This window comes from Leucoraja erinacea, chromosome 22 (genome assembly GCF_028641065.1).
Source record: "Leucoraja erinacea ecotype New England chromosome 22, Leri_hhj_1, whole genome shotgun sequence".
Classification (NCBI taxonomy): Eukaryota; Metazoa; Chordata; class Chondrichthyes; order Rajiformes; family Rajidae; genus Leucoraja; species Leucoraja erinaceus.
In genome coordinates this window covers 4,618,607-4,641,014 of record NC_073398.1, presented here as the reverse complement: position 1 = coordinate 4,641,014, position 22,408 = coordinate 4,618,607, and the positions used below count along the sequence as shown (strand labels likewise).

At 42.1% G+C, this 22,408-nt stretch overlaps 1 protein-coding gene across 3 annotated transcripts in view; it reads right to left on the bottom strand.

Annotated features, from left to right (window-relative positions):
• Positions 1-22,408, bottom strand: part of ints13 (integrator complex subunit 13) — an 83,142-nt gene that overhangs the window by 24,438 nt on the left and 36,296 nt on the right. For 2 of the 3 annotated variants that reach the window (XM_055652805.1, XM_055652808.1), the window contains 4 exons: positions 18,305-18,328; positions 17,228-17,251; positions 15,767-15,856; positions 12,236-12,325 (listed from right to left, as the gene is read on the bottom strand). In XM_055652805.1, coding sequence (XP_055508780.1) covers positions 12,236-12,325; positions 15,767-15,856; positions 17,228-17,251; positions 18,305-18,328 — 228 coding nt within the window. The remainder of the gene's footprint in view (positions 1-12,235; positions 12,326-15,766; positions 15,857-17,227; positions 17,252-18,304; positions 18,329-22,408) is intronic. The other variant, XM_055652806.1, reaches the window with a different exon arrangement.

Genomic DNA, 22,408 nt, shown 5'->3' with positions numbered 1-22,408 from the left:
TTAAGTACTAGTATTTCTAGTTACTTTAATTATGTACAAAGATAAATGCGTAACTTAAAATTATACAGTGAACATATTTTAAAATAAATATGTAAAAAAACAAATTATATTTAGTTTACATGACAGAAGCTCCTTATTTTGCATTATTAACACTAACATTTGAAGTGTTTTTATATCCCTTCATGTTAGGGATTACAATATTTAGTGCAAAGACTTATTTTGAAGGAGGACAGGAGAAGTGTTTGGAAGTCCAGATACTAACTAGCCTGGGCAGATTTTCTTTTAAATCCAACTAAACAGTACAGAACACTCTCAGAATTATATAGGGATGTCTAGGGATATTTAGTAGTCATTTCATAGAGTCATATCGCACAAAATCATGCCCTTCAGCCCAACTCATCTATACTGACTAAATTGCCCCCATCAAAGGTAATCCTATTTGCCCACGTTTGGCCCATATCACAGAATACAGAACATAGAAAAGTATAGCGCAGCAACAAGCCCTTCAGTCCACATCTGTGCCATGTATCCATCACCTTCTGTGTGTAAACATTGCTCCTCACATTCCGATTCAATTGTTCCCATCTTATCTTAACCCTATACTCTCAACTACTTGATACCCCTTCCCTGGGAAAAAAACTGTGCATTAATCCTTGTGATTTTATACACCTTTATAAGATTACCCCGACTCCTGCATACTAAGAACTAAGTCCTAACCTCCCCATAGCTCAGGTCCTCGAGTGTTGGCAACATCTTCAAATCTTCTTTTCTTTACTCTTTCCGGGGTGACAACACTGCACAAGTACAACCTCATCAACATCTTGTACAACTGTAACATCACGTCCCAACTTCTCTACTCAATTCCCTGGCTGATGAGCAGCATGCCAAAACGCTTCTGTACTATCCAATCTACCTCAAGTTTCAAGGTCAGTTTATTGTCACATGTACCAATTAAGACACAGTGAATTTTGAGTTACCATACAGCCATACTACGTGAAAAGTAACAAGCCACACAATCACATAAATGTAAACATAAACATCCACCACAGTGGATTCCACAGTCCTCACTGTGATGGAAGGCAATAAAGTTCAATCTTCTTCCTCTTTGTTCTCCCGCAGTCAGGGCAGTCAAACCATCAGCAGTCAGGTCGATCAAAGCCCTCGCAGCCAACGATCGAAGCCCCCATCGAGGTGATCAAAACCCCTTGCGTCAGGGCGGTTGAATCTCTCTCCGCGGCATGGAGCTCCCGGGTTGGCCTCTTCTTACCAGAGACCGCGGGCTTCACGCTATTAATGTCTACAGGCCCCGCGGTTGGAGCTTTGAACCCCGGCAAAGGGGTCGCAAGCTCCGCGATGTTAAAATCACTCAGACTCTCACATCTTGCAGCACCCGTTAGTCTCCAGGAAAGGCCACAACTCCACGATGTTAGGCCGCAGTGCGGGGGAGATACGATACGGGGGGGAAAAAAAATTGCATCTCCATCGAGGTAAGAGATTGGAAAAAAGCTTCCTCTAGCCCACACATCAAACAAACCAAGGAACATTAACACATAATTTTTAACACATACTAAAAATAACAAAAAAGAAGTAAGGACAGAGAGACTGTTGGCGAGGCAGCCACTGCTGGTGACACCATTCTCAGGGAACAGGGAACTTGGACCACTGAATCCCACTCTCTAAGGCTCTCCCCAGGGCTCCCCTGTTCACTGTAAAGATCCTGTTCTGGTTTGACTTCCCAAAATGTAACACCTCACACATATCTGAATTAAACTCCATTTGCTATTCCTTAGCCCACTTGTCCAGCTGATTGAGAGCCCTCTCTAATGCCATCTTCACTGTCTACAGTACCATCTATTATGGTTGTCTGCAAGCTTACTAATCATGTATTGTACATTCTCACCAAAATCATTGATAAACATGCCAAATAGCGATGCTTCCAGTATCGACCCTTCATCACAAGTCTGAAATACACCTTCCACCTCCACCCGCTGGTTACAGAATTGGCGTATTGGTAGAATAAAAAGTTAGCTGGATAATATCCAGTTAGCTGGTTTTCTCTGGAGCAGTGCATGAACCCATAACATTATGACTGGAGGCCTTCTGGGCCGGGGCCAAGAATGAAGTCCTTTGGTTTAGTCAAGGTCTAGCACAGTCAACATGAAATATTATTCATTTCCAATGTGTACACATAGTGAAGGTCAGAAGGTTCAATAGAAAACAGCACATAATCCACAAAGAACTAACTATAATACTCGCAATGAGGAATTTAGAATAAATTCTTTAACATTGTAGAAATATGTGGGGCAAGGGACAGGATTGAGATGCTAAATAGATGAAGAAATTTGATTTAGGTTAGTTACTAGAGAAAGTGAATGAAGTTAGGATTATAAAATGTCTTGAAACATCTGGGCAAAGGAAGGTTATATTGCCACTGAGCAATTCAGTCATCGCTCCAAGAGCAAATGACAGGAGCACACACTAACAGAACAGCTGCAGTCATATTAAAAGGGACCAGACAAGTTGTTAATAGACAATAGACAATAGGTGCAGGAGTAGACCATTCGGTCCTTCGAGCCAGCACCGCCATTCAATGTGATAATGGCTGATCATCCCAAATCAGTACCCCGTTCCTGCCTTCTTCCCATATCACCTGACTTCGCTATCTTTAAGAGCCCTATCTGGCTCTCTATTGAAAGTATCCAGAGAACCAGCCTCCACCACCTGAGGCAGAGAATTCCACAGACTCACCATTCTCTGTGAGGAAAAGTGCTTCCTCGTCTCCGTTCTAAATGGCTTACCCCTTATTCGTAAACTGTGGCCCCTGGTTCCGGACTCCTGTTCCCATTGTTGGGAGGCAAAGGGTTTCCAAAATATTTTCTTTTCATAGATTTTGATAATGCTAAGATTTTGTTAATGCGCCTTCCCCAGGCTTTGAGAGCTTGTTGGGTTTTTCTTCGAGTTTTATCATTCTCTCAGGAATTGTGCAGCCAACAAACAGGCGAGAGATGCAAGAGGGCACTGCTATCTGGAAGTGCTGGCCCTTTTCTTGCATCAACAAATTTAATCAAAAATTCCACACAAACACAAATTAATGGTGATGCTTCATCGTTCCTAAATTGCTTCTTCATATAAATGTAATGGAACGGCAGAATAAAAATAGACATTCCATTAGTTACAAATCTCATCAAGATCTGGAAGTGTACCAGGTGGTAAATTGAGAATCAACTCTCTTCTCAGGCAGGTTACACCTAAAATATAAACCTATATGCTTGTTTGTTTGATGCTGACGAACAATGGCATAATTCTTCTTGTGTTTAATCTAGCACCAGGAAATTATCTTAATATGAAGATGAGTCATCCCAGAGTGAAATCAGAAAATACTGCAAATACTCAACAGGTCAACTCACATCTGTGGGAAGAGAAACAGATTATGTTTAAGGTCATTAACGGAACCATGTTATGGGAAAGAAGTTGTCAAGCTGAAAAGGGCGCAGAAAAGATTTACGAGGATGTTGCCAGGGCTCCAGGGTCTGAGCTACAGGGAGAGGTTTGGCAGGCTAGGATTCTGTTCTTGGAGCACAGGAGGATGAGGGGCGATCTTGTAGAGACATATAAAACCATGAGAGGAATAGATAGGTTAAACGCACAGAGTCTCTCTTCCCAGGGGAATCGAGAACCAGAGGTTTAAGGTGAGGGGGTGGAAGATTTAATAGGAACCCGAGGATGACTTTTTTTTTAACACAATAGATGGTGGGTGTGCAGAATGAGCTGCCGGAGGAGTTAGTTGAGGCAGGTGCTATCACAATGTTTAAGAGACATTTAGAATGGTACATATAGGGATATTGGCTAAACACAGGCAGGTGGGACATGTTGGTCAATGTGGGCAAGTTTGGACAGATGGGCCTGTTTTCCACACTATATGACTATGATAAGACCCTTCATCACAATTGAGAAGGAGACAAAAGAAGCTTGTTAAGCCTGGATTCTTCCCAACGACCATCCAGGCTCTTGAACACAACACAACACTCACAGTATTGAACTGCCTTTGGTTGCACTGAGGACTTTATGGTTTTGATTTGTACTAGCATTGGGGTTATTTATATCATGCGTGGGTTTCCACCAGGTGTTCTGGCTTCCTCCCACATCTCAAAGACGTACAGATTTGCAGGTTAAATGGCTGCTGCAGAAATTGCCCCAAGGTGTGTCGGGCGTGAATGCTAAAGTGGGATAACATAGAATTGGTGTGAATGGGTGATTGATTGTTGGCCTGGACACGGTTGCTGAAAGACCTGTTTGCATGCTGTATCTCGGAGCTTAAAGTTTAAGTTCAGAGATAGTTCTGTAGAACTGTAGAGTCACATCTCTGGAGTCTTTTAAGTTCCTGGGAACAATCAGCTCCAAGGCCCTTAAATGGGGGCCACCATTGACTCCACAGTCAAAAAGGCACAGCAGAGGATGTATTTGCTGCGGCAGCTGAGGAAGCACAATCTGCCACAGGCAATGATGGTCAAATTCTACACGGCCATCGTAGAGTCTGTCCTCACCTTCTCCATCATGGTCTGGTTTGGCTCAGCCACCAAGCACGACATCTGGAGGCTGCAGTGAATCATTCAATCAGCTGAGAATGTTATTGACTGTAACCTTCCCTCCATTGATGAACTGTACACTGCAAAGGCCAGGAAGCGAGCGGATAAGATCATCTCTGACCCCTCTCACCCTGGCCACAAACTCTTTGAATCACTCCCTTCTGGAAGGTGACTCCGGATTTGTCAAAGCTGCCACAGCCAGACATAAAAACATCTTTTTTCCACGAGTAGTAGCTCTACTCAACAACCAAAAATCTGTAGCCTCCTTTTGCTCTGGTATTTTATTTAATTCACATGTTTAATCGATAATGTTTTATTATTAATGTTTTATGTTTTCAGTCAATAACTTTGTTTACAGTTCATCCCCATGGTCACCTCAGTGTTGCCTTTTCAGAGAAATCCCCCTTCCCCGCAACTTAAAAAGCTTCTTCTCTCCCCTTCTCAATTCACGCAAACGCTCTTCAACCTCAAAGATTAACACAGAACAAGAAAAAAAAAATTCAGAATAGGGTTGAGAGGGAAAAACAGATTAGCCATGGTCAAAAGGCAGAGCAGACTCAATGGGTCCTATGTCTTACGCTCCAAGCCAGGTCTGCTGAGTATTTTCAACATTTTCTGTTTTAATTTTAGATTTACAGCACCTGTAGTTTTTTTTTTAATTTTCAGAAATAAAATCAGATCTGATATTCACAATATAGAGGCACTGCAGCCTATATTCCCCCTGATGCTAATGCCAAGCTTGCAATAAAAGATCTGCATACTGCCATTAGCAAACAACAGACTCACAACCCCGAGGCAGCCTTCATTGTTGCGGGTGACTTCAATCACTCCAACCTGAAGACCAAAGATCCTAGAGGAGCAAGATAGACCACTCCTTCGAAATCCAATGGACTGGCGTGTAGTACGTGACGGAACGTCACGGCCGCCATTTTTCAATGCGACACGCGACTTCCGGTATGCCACCCGCTGTGATCCAAAGCCAAGATTATAGAGCTCCGCTATAATCTTTGATCCAAAGCAAAGATCCTCGAGTATCTTGTAGCGGGAACAGCCCCCTCCTTTGCGTAGTGTCCCTTGCATTGTATTGCTTTAACACACACTGCACAAAATTAAATTTAACGTATACATATTATATATATTTATATGAATGTGTGTCTGTGTGTGAGAGGCAAGTTAGAGATAGTTAAGTTTATTCTCATGGATCAGAAGCAACTTTGATTTAAATAATCACTATTAATTTATTTGTCTTGTAAGATGATATACATAAACCATAAAGGCAATTATATATATAATGATATAGTAATAATATATATATGCATATATATATTTATACACACATATATACACATACATATATACACACATACATATATACACATACATACGTATACACATACATATGCACACATACAAATACACATACATATGGATACATTTATATGCATACATACACACATATAAACATATATATATATACATATATACACACATATACATATACATGCATATATACACATACATGCATATATATACACATACATATATATATATATATTATATATTTATACATATGATTAACATGTAGAGGAACCAACGAGAGAGCAGGCTATTTTAGACTGGGTATTGAGTAATGAGGAAGGGTTAGTTAGCAATCTTGTTGTACGTGCCCCCTTGGGCAAGACTGACCATAATATGGTTGAGTTCTTCATTAGGCAGGCAGTGACTAGTGGGGGTACCGCAAGGCTCAGTGCTGGGACCCCAACTATTTACAATATATATTAATGATCTGGATGAGGGAATTGAAGGCAATATCTCCAAGTTTGCGGATGACACTAAGCTGGGGGGCAGTGTTAGCTGTGAGGAGGATGCTAGGATACTGCAAGGTGCCTTGGATAGGCTGGGTGAGTGGGCAAATGTTTGGCAGATGCAGTATAATGTGGATAAATGTGAGGTTATCCATTTTGGTGGCAAAAACAGGAAAGCAGACTATTATCTAAATGGCGGCCGACTAGGAAAAGGGGAGATGCAGCGAGACCTGGGTGTCATGGTACACCAGTCATTGAAAGTAGGCATGCAGGTGCAGCAGGCAGTGAAGAAAGCGAATGGTATGTTAGCTTTCATAGCGAAAGGATTTGAGTATAGGAGCAGGGAGGTTCTACTGCAGTTGTACAGGGTCTTGGTGAGACCACACCTGGAGTATTGCGTACAGTTTTGGTCTCCAAATCTGAGGAAGGACATTATTGCCATAGAGGGAGTACTGAGAAGGTTCACCAGACTGATTCCTGGGATGTCAGGACTGTCTTATGAAGAAAGACTGGATACACTTGGGGTATACTCTCTAGAATTTAGGAGATTGAGAGGGGATCTTATAGAAACTTACAAAATTCTTAAGGGGTTGGACAGGCTAGATGCAGGAAGATTGTTCCCGATGTTGGGGAAGTCCAGGACAAGGGCTCACAGCTTAAGGATAAGGGGGAAATCCTTTAAAACTGAGATGAGAAGAACCTTTTTCACACAGAGAGTGGTGAATCTCTGGAACTCTCTGCCGCAGAGGGTAGTCGAGGCCAGTTCATTGGCTATATTTAAGAGGGAGTTAGATGTGGCCCTTGTGGCTAAGGGGATCAGAGGGTATGGAGAGAAGGCAGGTACGGGATACTGAGTTGGATGATCAGCCATGATCATATTGAATGGCGGTGCAGGCTCGAAGGGCCGAATGGCCTACCCCTGCACCTAATTTCTATGTTTCTATTATTTTCCAACGATCAATAGATTTACGATCAGTTCCTGTGGATTGGAGGATAGCTAATGCTATCCCACTTTTCAAGAAAGGAGCGAGAGAGAAAACGGGGAATTACAGACCAGTTAGCCTGACTTTGGTGGTGTGAAAGATGCTGGAGTCAATTATTAAAGATGTAATAATGGGGCATTTGGATAGCAGTAAAAGGATTAGTCCAAGTCAACATGGATTTATGATTTTACAATGCATTTAAGCCTCTCCCATTTTTATGAGATGAATTCCTGGAATATGTAGGAAGTTTATTGTAACCTAGTGCTACTTGCCTGAACAATGGATGATATATCACTTAAATGCAATTGTTTTCAGTTGTGTGGAGAGACCTGTATATTGAAAATGCGTTTTGTCTCTAATATGTCAATTTACCTTAAATGTAGAAGAGCTTATTAAAATCTTCTTACAAAGACCATTAAGTATTTTCTATCTATCCTCTTTTGGACCCAAGGCATAGCAGAGCTGCCAACTCTCACGAAGAGGTAAGGGAGGGAGAGATGGAAGGGAGGGAGAGAGGGAAGGGAGGGAGATCGCGAAGAGAGGGGGAGAGAGAGAGAGAGAGAGAGATCGAGAGAAGAGAGGGGAGCGAGAGATCGAGAGGATGGGAGAGAGAGATCGAGAGAGAGAGAGGGAGAGAGGGGGGGAGAGGGAGAAGGGGGGAGAGGGAGAAGGGGGGAGAGGGAGAGGGGGGAGAGGGAGAAGAGGGAGGGGGGAGAGGAGAAGGGGGGAGAGGGAGAACGGGGGAGAGGGAGAAGGAGAGGGAGGGGAGAGAGGGAGGGAGGGGGAGAGGGAAGGAAGGGAGAGAGAGGGAGAAGGGGGAGAGGGAGAAGGGGGAGAGGAGAAGAGAGGGAGAAGGGGGAGAGAGGAGAAGGGGAGGGAGGAGGGGAGGGAGAAGGGGAGGGAAAAGGGGAAAGGGGGGGACAGGGAGAAGGGGGGAGGGAGAAGGGGGACAGGGAGAAGGGGGAGAGGGAGAGTGGAACGATAGCACATTATAACGCGCAGCCGTCCCATTCCGACCAAAGATTTTAGAGCAGAGCTCCACTAGCATCTTTGATTGCGGCCGCCGCCACCGAACCCCCCGACCCACCATTGCACCCAAAGATGATAGAGCAGAGTTATATAATATTTGATTGCACCCTTCTTCACGGCGGGCTTGTGATCTTTGCTTGTGATGTCTTGTACGTATGTGAGTGTTGTTTGCTATGTCCCTATGTTCGAGGAATATAACGGGTAACAGCCGCCCATATTTCTCGGACTTGAATCTGAGCTCGAAAAATCTCCTGGTCACTGGACCTAATGTGTCCGCGGGCCATATTGTGGAGACTAATCCCTTACAAAACAAAACCAAAAACGTACAGAAGTGTTAAAATTGTCTTTATTATTGTGGTGAGTAAAGAACTATTAAAAATAAGTCTAATAACTTTCTAATGTACCGACAAACCCAGTTTCCCAATGGCCGTTGATGGGAGAACAGAAAATAACATTTTCACGACAGAATATCGACTGAAAATAATAAAAATATTTTCTCACCTTTCTTTTTTATTGGGGAACCTAAAGAATGACAGGTTGGGTCGTTTAGATTTACGATTAGAATACTTAATAGCAGAGCAGTGAGATGAAATTTAGATAAGGGCGCCATGACAGTGTGGGGGAAGCCCAATAAATGCCTCGAAAAATGGCGTCGACGATCACACACGTCATACTACGCGTTTCTCGAGGAGTGGTCTATCTTGCTCCTCTAGGATCTTTGCTGAAGACTGTACTCCCCAAATTCCACCAACATGTCTCCTTCACCACTAGAGAAGACAAGACACTGGACAAAGTCTACACCAACATGGCTGAAGCTTACAAAGCCATCCCCCTCCCCCACCTTGGACAGTCTGATCATCTCTCATTGTTCCTGCTCCCTAAATACTCCCCACTCATCAGACAGGTTAAACCCACTGTGAGGACAGTTAAAGTCTGGTCTGAGGAGGCGGACCACACTTCAGCAGTGTTTTGGAAACACTGACTGGAAGGCGTTTGCAGCCCAGGCCACCCTCGACTCCCACACGGACATTGATTCCTATACATCCTCTGTTCTGGACTTTATAAATTCCACCATCAACAGTGTCGCCTCCCTCAAACGGGTGACCATATTCCCGAATCAGAAGCCATGGATGAACAGCAAGGTCAGGCTACTCCTGAAAGCACGGGACACCACTTTCAGGTCAGGCGATGCCCAAGCCTACAGCTCATCCAGGGCTAACCTGAAGAGGGGCATCAAGAAGACCAAGCACTGCCATAAGCTCAGGATTGAGGAGTACTTCAACAACAACTCCGACCCCCGACGCATGTGGCAAGGCATCCAGGCCATCACGGACTACAGACCCTCCAACATCACCCCCACATCCAGCGACGCCTCCTTCCTTGAGGAGCTTAATCACTTCTATGGCCGCTTCGACAGGGACAATCTAGAGACAGCCATCAAGGCTGTGCTACTTGCCGATCACCAACCCCTCACTGAGTAGGACTAATGCACGTAAGGCTGCTGGCCCTGATGGCATCCCCGGGCGTGTGCTCAGGGCCTGTGCTGCGCAGCGGACAGACGTCTGGACTGACATCTTCAACCTGTCACTTGCCCAAGCAGTTGTCCCCACGTGCCTTAAAACCACCTCCATTGTGCCGGTGCCAAAACACTGCGGCGAACCTCAACGACTTCCGCCCAGTTGCACTTACTCCCATCATCACTAAGTGCTTCGAGAGGCTGGTCCTGGCACACCTCAAAGGCTGCCTACCCCCCACATTGGATCCCTATCAGTTTGCCTACCACAAGAACAGGAGTACGGAGGATGCCATCTCAACGGCACTTCACTCCGCCCTCTCCCACCTCAACAACAGAGACACTTACGTAAGAATGCTGTTCATCGATTACAGCTCAGCATTCAACACCATTATACCCTCTAAACTGATCACCAAACTCGGTGACCTGGGCATCGACCCCTCCCTCTGCAACTGGATACTGGACTTTCTAACCAACAGACCCCAGGTTCAGGAACAGCTTCTTCCCTGCGGCTGTTACACTACTCAATACTGTACCTCGGTGATTGCCAATCACCCCCCCCCCCTACCCCCCGGACACTCCTCCCCCCAGGAAAAAAATATTATGACTGTTTGCACGTAAATAGATTTATTTATTGCTCATATTTATGTCGCTCTTCTGGGGAGATGCAAACTGCATTTCGTTGTCTCTGTACTGTACACTGCACAATGACAATAAAGTGGAATCTGAATCTGAATTGTTAAAACACACAACAACAATGTGTGCTTTAAAACTAATTACTGCAAAATTCAGTGTGTTAGATGCTAGTACTTTTTTGAATCTTCAATTTAAAAATTACCTACCTTGGGTAGAAAATATTCACCCTTATAAATGTTCGATAAATATATAATTTTTAAGTCCTAAAACTATTCCATTAACAATGCATTGCAATATGTTTTACAACCCGATGTTGGGGGAGTCCAGAACAAGGGGGTCACAGTTTAAGAATATAGATAGGGCTCTTAAAAATAGTGGAGTCAGGGGATATGGGGAGAAGGCATGAACGGGGTACTGATTGGGGATGATCAGCCATGATCACATTGAATGGCAGTGCTGGCTCAAAGGGCCAAATGGCCTACTCCTGCACCTATTGTCTATTGTCTATCCTGGCTTTGAATAAAGTTTACCAAAATATAAACATGATAAGTTCAAGCATCAGGAAGTAGCAATTTTAAAGAACTCGAATTTCACTAAGCCTAATTGTATTAGATAAGCAAACTGGTGTGAAGGTTATATCAGTGTATGATTTTATTTCCCTTTTTCCTTTCATATTGTTTTCACCCAAAAAGTCCCAAAAGCAGTCAGCAACTAATATTTAGGTCACTAAATGATTACACCAGAAGATGCTGTAAAGTGAAGTGAAAAATGAAAATGGTGCTGCTTTTAATCAGGGCAAAAAGTTGTCAAAAGAAATTCAGTAACACTAGGATGTAGTCCCATTGATCACTGTTTAATTAGGTTAAATTAGCTAGGGGTTATATAACCAAGCTTCAAGTGGTAGCTTTAATAACCTTATCTCCCTCCAGCTTCTGATTATAATGTCAATGGAGACTAGTTCATAAGTGATTGGAGCAGAATTAGGCCATTCGACCCTTCAAGTCTACTCCGCCATTCAATCATGGCTGATCTATCTTTCCCTCTAAACCCCTTCTCCTGCCTACGCCCCATAACCCCTGACTACTAACTGACTGCTAACCCGTACTAATCAAGAATCAATCTTTGCCTTAAAAATATCCATTGATGGCGTCCACAGCCTTCTGTGGCAATGAATTCCACAGATTCACTATCCTCTGGCGAATGAAGTTCCTTCTCATCTCCTTCCTAAAGGACGCCCGTCCTATAATTCTCAGGCTATGACCTCTGGTCCTAGACTTCATTTCAGACAGGTTACAATAGCAAGGACTAAGCCTCTACATACAATTCATGAACAAACAATATAACTAGTACAATGAAAGCAGGAAGTATCAATGGATATCAGGAAACATTGGCAGGATAGTTACATGCACACCCACATGCCATAATCCCCTCTTAACTGGTTATTAAAACCCACCATTATCATGTTTATCAGTATCGTGAAAGAATAAGGTTCTTTGTTACAACAGCTTCATGCATAGAAAGATGAGTTACTCCAGCTTTTTGTGTGTCTCTTCGATATTTGCCAGAGATATGACAAACCAAAATTTTAATCTCGATATATGTCATAGTGATGCCAAGCAAAAGCAGTTTTGACGCAACTTCAATAAATAGACGTCAGCTATTAATTACAGCAAAGGTACCCACCATTTAATAAGAAGTTTGTTAGGCAAGAAGAGGGTCTGCTGTTTACATCCACGGGTGATATTCTGTAAGCTCCTGTGCAATAGTGCAACTCTGAAAGAAATAAACATTACATATAATACTAAAAATATGGCAAATATCTGTGTGATTCCCGTAGTTTAGTTTATTGTCACGTGTACCGAGGTACTGTGAAAAGCTTTTGTTGTGTGCCAACCAGTCAGCGGAAACATAATTACAATACATGATACATGATTACAATCGAGTCATCCAGTGTACAGATACATAATAAAGGGAATGCCGTTTAGTGCAAGATAAAGTCCAGTAAAGTCCGATTAAAGATATTCTGAGGGTCTCCAGTGAAGTAGATAGTACTTCAGGACTGCTCTCTAGTTGTGGTAGGATTTTGCAGTTGCCTGATAACAGCTGGTAAGAAACTGTCCCTGATTCTGGAGGTGTGCGTGTTCACACCTCTGTACCTCTTGCCTGATGGGAGAGGGGTGAAGAAAGAGTGGCCGGAGTGAGACTCATCCTTGAATATGCTGCTGGCCTACAAAGCATCCTGTTAATACATTATTGGGGTCAAGGAAAGATCCAATGATGTAAACAGCTCAGGGCAGCTCCTATGGGATTGTTCAGCTGCCTGATAACAGCTGGGAAAATACTGTCCCCGGATCTGGAGGTGTGCATTTACACACTTTACCTCTTGCCTGATGGTAGAGGGTAGAAGAGGGAATGAGACTAGTTCTTGATTATGCTGGAGGCCTAGCTGAGACAGCCTGAAGTGTGAGTTGAGTCAATGGAAGGGAGGTTGGTTTGTGTGCTGATCTGGGCAGCACACAATTCTCTGCAATTTCTTACAGTCTTGGATGGAGTTGTTCCCAAACCATGATGTGAGAACAGTTCCATCCAAGACCGCATGAAATGTGCTGAAGGAACTCAGTGGGTCAGGCAGCATCTGTCGAGTAGTGGACAGGCGACATTTTGCATCTGGTTCCCCCACAGCCTCCTCAGATGCTGCCCAACCTGCTGAGTTCTTCCACCACTGTGTTTTTCTCAAGATTCCAGCATCTGCAAGACCACGCGTCTCTGGCGAATATCGAAGAGACACACAAAAAGCTGGAGTAACTCAGCGGTACAGGCAGCATCTCTTGAGAGAAGGATTGGATGACCTTTTGGGTCGAGACCCTTCTTCAGACTGAGAGTCGGGGAGAAGGAAACTAGAGATATGGAAGGGTACAAAGAGAATGCAAGGTGTGAAAAGGACAGATCAAAGATGACAACAAGGCATACAATCAGTAAAATTAATTAGGACAGTGAAACTAGTCGGAGAACAAGGGTTGTGAAGGAACGGAGAGAGAGGGAAAGCAAGGGTTACTTGAAATTCGAGATATCAATATTTATACCACTGGGTTGTAAGCTGCCCAAGCGAAATATGAGGTGCCGTTCCTCCAATTTGTGTTTGGCCTCAATCTGGCAGTGGAGGAGGCCCAGGACAGAAAGGTCAGTATGGGAATGGGAGTTAAAATGTTTAGCAACTGGGAGATCACGTAGGCCCAGGCAGACTGAGAAAAAGCAGATATCTATGTTCTTCTATGCAGGTGAAAGCAGTTATTCCAAACTCCAGGTCAGAACAATCTCTCATATAGAGACACGGTGGTGCAGCGGTAGAATTGTTGCCTTACAACGCTTGCAGCGCCAGATACCCAGGTTCGATCCCGACCATGGGTGCTGTTTGTACGGAGTTTGTACGTTCTCCCCGTGAACGCGTGGGATTTCCCCTAGATCTTCGGTTTCCTCCCACACTCCAAAGACGTACAGGTATGTAAGTAAATAGGCTTGGCAAATGTAAAAGTTGTCCCTAGTGTGTGTAGGATAGTGTTAATATGCGGGGATCGCTGATTGGTGCTGTGCCGGTGGGCCGAAGGGCCTGTTTCCGTGTTGAATCACTAAAGTAAACTAAACAGCTTTGCTGCTCATTCAAAGTTGCTAAAGACAAATGAAATAATAAATACAGACCAAGACAAAGTGGTTCACATCAAAATATTGCAGATTAAAAAAACGTTGGAAACATCCAGCCGGCAGAACATGAGGGTCTTCCGCCAGAAACTAACTCACAATCATTGTGGGTCACTGTTAAGCACATGCTTCACAAGCATTACGGCCCTGGGGATTTATCTGCCTTCAGTCCCAACAGTTTACCTAACACCATTTTCTGACTAATGTGGATTCTCTTCAGTTCCTCCCTCTAAAGATAGAGATAAGGTAAAATCACTTCTGAGAGGTGCGAATCTTTGGAATTCCCTGCCCTAGAAAGCTGTGGAGGTAGAGGTAATTGAAAACTGAAAATGTGCAGATTCTTGGACATAGAGAAGACCCATGGGAATATCAGGCAGAAGAATAGAAATTCAAGACTCGATCAGTCATGCTTTTATTGAATGAAGGAGCAGAGGGTCCTTAAGGACAATTTCTAATGTCCTTATCTGACAAACTGTTGAGGAAGATAGCCAAAAATTGCTGGAATAACTCAGCGGGTCAGGCAGCATCTCTGGAGAAAAGGAATAGGTGGCGTTTCAGGCCGAGACCCTTCTTCAGTCGGTCGGAAGAAGGGTTTCGAGTGGAAACATCACCTATTCCATTTCTCCAGAGATTCCATTTCTCCAGAGATGCTGCCTGACCCGCTGAATTACTCCAGTAATTTTTGCCTGTCTTTGGTGTAAAAGACCACCTGCAGTTCCTTCCTGCACAAGCAATTGAGGACGTTGTGAAGAGAAGTGCTCTTATAGATTTCAAAGAATTATAATTGCATAACAGTCATTAACTGCACTGGATTCAGGTAAAGCATCAGGCTTCAGAAGCTACCCTCTAAGCCTTATCTTGCCACGCCTTCACTGCAGAATTAGGTTTTTCAGCTCCAAAGGTTTGTTGCTCGTCACCGATCTGTTCCAAGATGCTCGTCAACAATGGGATGTCAACTAGCCGTAGACTACAACAGTCAAAAGCATGGAATTGAGAACTCATGGTACCCTCACACTCCACATATTGTTCTCACTATCCCACAGATTGCTGCCTCTTCTCCCAATGGATGAGTCTGCCTTGCACAAATGATGATGGACCAATCTACAGAGGCCCCTCACAGACTGAGAGGATGTTGACCACAGCCCTTGCTGAAGCCAGACGGTTATAGGGAGAGACTCTGGGGAGAAATTGTGTGTTAGCAAGTTTGGTCTCTATTCTCAAAGTTTATTAATTTCCACTGCCAATGTTAATTGGAATCTTAAACTGCAGTGATAAATGCCTCACAATTGCATCTTTTAATTTAACCTTTAAATAGATCATGGCTACACTATATTATGTGGATCCATTCCATGCAAGTAGAGACTTGAAATACAGAACTAAAACAATAATGAATCACTCTTTTTGAAACTGGATAATATCACCTTATTTAAATATTTGTGAGCATGCTAAAAATAAATGTAAGTGATATTATGAATGTTTTTCCTGTTGATTTACAATTAATTTAAATGTCATACCTACCTATATTATTAGTTCGTGGAGTGCACCACTTTAATGTCACGGTGTCTTTGACAACGCCATCTCTATTGCTATTACATAGATGTGGATCAACTGCAACATAAAACCAAATAGAAAATAGCATTCAGTTTGAACAAGGAAAATTCAAAACATTGAGTAAATTAAAATGCCATTTTAATGCTCTAGAAGAGAAATATCAAAAGGTCAGAAAGCAGATCCTAAAGACATAAGATTATTTTCATGAGAGTTCAATGCAAACAATATTGAATAGCTACATACTTATTGCAGCAAGACTCAACTTTAGCCATGGCTTTAATGAGATGCCTTGACAGATAATAGCCATAGCTAAAGACATTAGAATGTTGCATACAGGGTGGGCTTCCACTCCCAACTATAATTAAAGAACAGAAGGTACAGTTCAAGGGAATATGTCCAGATTATAACCCTGCATTGACACTTGGTTCTCCAATTAATGAGCCAGTGAAGATCTGATCAAACCTAGCCATGTCTTTAGGAGTAAGCAAAAATGTTAACAGATCCTTTCTATGAGTAGCAAGCATTCAGTATTTTGTATTTTTGACACAATTTTGCCCGTGTTATCCTGCAACGTCCAAGTAAAATTAATAAAGTTTAAAACAGATAGCCAGTGGCGGCACATTCATGATGCAGTGAAGCAGCAAATAACATACATACCAGTATCTGAAATGGCTGTCCATTTAAACCCATTCTGCTGTCCCTTACAAACAATTCTTATGCTTTCCTTTTTATTTTTTCTTACTCCACTTCATAATACGAGCTGAATGTTGTATTAGGTACTCCATTTAATATTCTTATAACTTGCTGCATAAAGACACCTTTTTTTGTTCTCCATTTGATGCCCTTGTATTTATATGCCCTTGCATTTGTACTCCGACCTAGTCTGGACCCGAAACGTCGACTAATCCTTTTCTTCAGAGTTACTCCAGCAATTTGTGTCTATCTTCTCTTGTGTTTACACCTAGTTAATGTTGCGTCAACTAGATGGAATAGATTTCCTCTTGATTTAATTTATGGGAATCTTTCTGGTTATTTATCCTGATTTTATTTATTAAGTTGTCATTTGGTTTTGAAGACATGTACTAAATTAGTTCTCAGACCTCAAAGCCCATTAGTTCAAAAATAATTCCTCTCCTCTCGATAAGAAGCACGCATTATTGATACAAGTTCTACTCTGTTCTTCCCAGGCTCTTGATATCTCTTGTAAGGCAAAATCAAAATGAAACCATCAAGATTATGCAAGGATAATTAAAATTGATTTTGATTCAGGTACATTTGCATTGATGTTCCAGCTTTGATAAATGACTCTTATACAAATCTGATGTGAGACTGGACTTCAACTACACCATTGAATATCCCCTTTGGAAGAAATTCTAAACCTGTTTAAAAAAACTGTTAAATGAAACACTAAGTTACACTACCAGTTACCTTTCTTTCCTTTGAAGTGGTCACCTACAAATGTAAGAAGTGATATTAAGGTTTTTCTTCTAAAATGAATTCAAGCAACAGAAATCTAAACTTATGCTGCAATATAGCTCCAGTGCAGGCACTGGAACACCAAGCTCAACATAAACACGATAAGAATATTTACACACTAACTGGAGATGCTGAAATATTTTCTATTATGCAGGTACCAAGTTATGAAAGGATCTCGTCATATCAGAGTTACCTTTATGTCTTACACAAGATGACAACACTTGAAAGAACATGCTTAAGAAGGAACTGAAGATGCTGGAAAAATCGACGGTAGATAAAATTGCTGGAGAAACTCAGCGGGTGAGGCAGCATAAGAACATAATATCTTAGCATTACTCTAATATTCTGCTTAATTGATTCTTGAAATGTAACTACTGAAGTGAACCAAATTTAAGATTAAACTTGCATCCCAACATTTATATTTCTGAGTCAGACACAAGGTGCTGGAGTAACTGAGCGGGTCAGGCACCATCTCTGGAGAAAAAGGATAGATTACGTTTCGGGTCAGAACCCTTCCTCAGATCATCCTTTTCTCCGGAGATGTTGCCTGGCCTGCTAAGTTACTCCAGTACTGTGTCTATCTTCCAGATAAATCGGCATCTGCAGTTCCTTCTTATGCATTTATATTCTCAAATGGATAAACTTACTTTGTACCATTTTTTTAACCCATGAAAACTGCCATAATGCTGTGAGCAGTCAAGACTTTGCATTTCACAAGGAGAAATAAAAGAAAAAAATCCTCACAGCAAGGTCCACTTAAGGCAGCAACATAACCTGTTTTAGCAGTGTTGATTACAAAATAAATATTGGTCTCTCCGAGAACCCCCTTCTCTTTTTTATATAACACTGTAGGGTCTTTTTCCTCAGCTTCAACATCTACTAAAATACAGCAACCTTGACAAGCAGTCCTGCCCAGGCTGACCTGTATGAGAGTGCTGCCATAAAAGGTGCAATTCCAATGTAAATACAAATGAAATTCAAACCAAGTTCAAAATTGTATGCAATTATAATTAATAAAATTGGACATACCTATTGCTTGCATGTTCTTCCCTTCTGTAAGTAAAAACAAATAACTTAGTATTTAAAAAGCACAAAATGATAAACTTTAAAATTGCTAATAATATTATAAAGCTCATTTCCCAGCATTGATTCTTTTGTTTTGTATTCTCAAGAAAATCTTTGTCATAAAACTACCATTCAGATATTTTCTGAAGCCACTGCACAAATTCCATAAAATGTATTACTTAATAAAAATGCATGGTGATAATCTTAATCACATTATGTCAAGATATAGATTGTGCTAATTTGCACAAATACAAAGTCCACTTTTCATCAAAGCTAGTTTGAACCTTATAGCACTTGTTCAGGCCAAACTTAATACTTGGCCAGGGATGGCGAGAAGGGCATAGTTCAAGCCTTCAATAAGGCCAGCATGGTGGCGCAGCCGGTAGAGTTGCTGCCTTACAGCGCCAGAGACCTGGGTTCGATCCTGACTTCGGGTGCTGTGTGCACAGAGTTTGTACGTTCTCATGTGACTGCGTGGGTTTTCTCCGGGTGTTCTGGTCTCCTCGCACACTCCAAAGCCGTATTTGTTTGTTGGATTATTTGGCTTCGGTACAATTGTAAATTGTCCATACTGTGTAGGATAGTGCTAGTGTAAGGGATGTTTGGTCGGTGCAGACCCGCCACAAAGGGCCTGTTTCTGCGCTGTATCTCTAAAATCTAAAGGGAAAAAGGAATGGGCACTTGCAAGAACAATTAATAATAAGACACGATTCACCTGTCTCGCAAAAAAAAAATTGCCAGATTTAAAAATTAAAAATCAACTTCAGCATTATAAAACCACTTCAGGTTCAAAGCAGTTTTGTATTGTAATGTTTAACTATTGACTGTACTACCATATTAGTTTTAGTTTTTAGTTTTAGAGATACTGCACGGAAGCAGCCTACAGGGCCCGCGCCGACCAGAAATCTCCGCATATTGTTTTACATCTTTAAAACAAGGCAGGGTCCTCTGTGGATAAAATGCATGGATCTCAAAGCTGCTTTTGACTCAGTTACATTCTTTGGCTGCTCTTTACCACAATTTTGCTAGCACAATATAATTGATTCTGATGTCACCGTATTCAGCAGAACACCAGACAGGAACATCACAGACCTTGAACGTGGACTCGCTAGCACAATAGTGTGCTTACGATAGAGTCTCAGCTGCTCAATGTTGGGGAATGTCAATTACATTTCCACTGCCTGTAATACAATTTGTACCAAGCTCCATTTTCCCATTTGTCTTGATCAGAGAAGAAGCAAAGAAAATAATAGTAGGCGACCAAATCCCTCAAGCCTTGCCCACCATTCAATATGACCATGGTTGATCTATGGGGTTAGACAATTCGTGAGAGACACCAAGAGAAGAAATGTCATGCGCATTACTTTTAAATAACAAATCCCTTACTTTGTAGCTACATTCCCTTGTTCATGACTAGTAAAAATATCTCAACACTACCCCTGTCAAGCCCTCTTAAGATCTTCTACGTTCGAGTAAAACTATCCCTCATTGTTCATGGCCGTCATTTATTCCTAGGCTAATTTCGCATGTTGGGAACTTCTTCAAGACCCCCCTGCAGGAACTGGGTGAAAAAAGGAGGTGTCACATAGAGCAAACAAAATCTTGATTAGACAGATTCCAGACCCCTGCAATGCAGGAGAATGGTTCCAGCCGAGAGATAGTCAGGCCATGATTGATTGTCTCCGTAGCCATGGGCAGTGATGGCCTAATTCTTCCCCTATTCCTTATGACCTGTAAGGTGCCTTTCTCACCAGAGGCTAATGTACAAATTAGAGCATAAGGGATTTAAGGGTAATATACTATGCATGTTATGATTGTGTTTGGTTAATGGACAGAGAGTTGTTCCGATTCAGCATTGCCAGTGTTCATTTCACTGCACACCAAGAATTGGTATGTAGCCTCAGCTGTTCACACTTGACTATCATATAACAATTTTAATGTCTGCACGGAAACTTCCATCTCGGCCCTACAAGGGAAAATGGGTGACAAAAGGAGGTCACATACTCAGGCTTTCTTGATTAGTACAGATTACAGAGATTATGGGGAGAATGCAGGAGAATGGAGTTAGGAGAGAGATAGATCAGCCATGATTGATTGTCAGAGTAGACTTAATGGGCCGAATGGCCTAATTCTACTCCTATTCCTTATGACCTTAAGGTGCCACGCCAAGAGGCTAATAAACCAAATTAGAGCATAAGGGATTAAAGGGTAATATACTAGCATGGACTTTAGTTTGGTTAATGGACAGAGAGTTAGGATTCACATTGGGAGTGTGTCAATAGTGGGGTACAACAAGAATTGGTACCATAGCCTCAGCTGTTCACAATCCATATCAATGGTTTGGATGAGATTATAAGTATAATATATTCGAGAAGAACGTGGAAAGGCTTTGGGGTTACATTGAAAGCCAAGGTGCTAACAAAGGATGAAACGTGGAAAAGTGTGAGGAAAAATAGCGGAATATTTTAGAAATATTGAGGGATTGAAAGGTGACGGTAATGGGAGGAAAACCTTCTATATATACACAACTGTTCGATCAACGTTAGACATTCGCTAATTCAATTTAAAATACTGCACAGACTATTATTCAAAGTCTAAACTGAATAAGATATTTCCAAATGCATCTCCCATTTGCTATAAATGTCTTCTTCAGGAAGCAACTATAACCCATTCCTTTGTCTCTTGTATAAAGTTACATAATTTCTGGAGAGGAATTTTTGAAAACATTTCAAAAACACTGAAAATAAAATTGGACCCCCACACGGAACTGATCAATCTAGGTACTTCAGAAGCCTGTTCTGAGCTATCACTATTTCAAAGACGTTTCCTTAATTATGGCCTGATAACGGCGAAAAAACTAGTACATAAATTTAGGAAACATACATCAGTCCCTACTCTTAAGAAATGGATTATCAACATGTCCGAGACGTGTACATCTTGAAAATATTAGACTTGTCTTGGCAGAAAAACCAGATCATTTTTCCAAGACATGGACACCATTCATTGATTTATTACAAGGATAGTATGGCGCAACACAACTTTGGATTTAAATCTAATTACGGGTTGGGTGAGGTGGGTGGGGAGGGATGAGAGGCAGGTATATCACCACTTTTTCTCTCTTTTTCTTTTTGTCTTTATTTTTTTTCTATTCCTCTCTTCTTTCTTTCATTTATTCACTCTTTGGCTACACTACTTTGGTAGTCTAAGGGTCCTATCTTTGCACATTTCATTTTTTGTCTTTCTTGCTTTTTCTCTTTTCTTTTCTTCTAATTCAAAGCAAAAAAGTTAAAATGTAAGCTGTACAATAACTGTATAATTTTTTTATGCCGCTGGTTCTATTTTTGTACATTTGCTTCTAATAAATAAAAATTTAAAAAAAAGAAGAAAAAAAGGTCCTTGTTCACAAATCATTGATGGTTAAATTTTGGATGCAGCAAGCAATTAGGAAGGCAATTGGTATGTTGGGCTTTAGATCGCGAGATATGGATAACAGTAGGATCAAAGAATGTGCAGGAAGGATCTACAGATACTGGTTTATTCCGCCGGGTGGTGGCAGCAATGGCTGCCTTGCCAACAGTCTGTCTGTCCCGTTCTTCTTAGTTTTATTTAGTATGTGTTAAACGTATGTTTTTAGAGTTCTTTAGCTAGTTTTATGTTGGGGTGGGGGTGGGGGAGTGAGTTGGGGGAAACTTTTTCTAATCTCTTACCTCGACGGAGATGCGATTTTTTTCCGTATCGTGTCTCCGTCCGCACTGCGGCCTAACATCGAGGAGTTGGCGGCCTTTGCTGGAGACAGACTTCGAGCTCCATCGCGGGAGCCTGCGGACTTAACATCGTGTAGCCCGCGATCCCTATCAGCGATCGACTTTGGGGTTCCAACCGCGGGAGCCTGCGGACTTTAACATTGTGGAGCTCGCAGTCTCTGGTTAGAGACCGACTTCGGGAATTGCAAGCTGCAGGAGCTTCGACCGCCCAGACGCGGGGGCTTCGATTGCCCCGATGCGGGGGCTTCGACCGCCCCGACCGCGGGAGAAAAATTAGGGAAGATTACACTTCATTGCGTTCCAT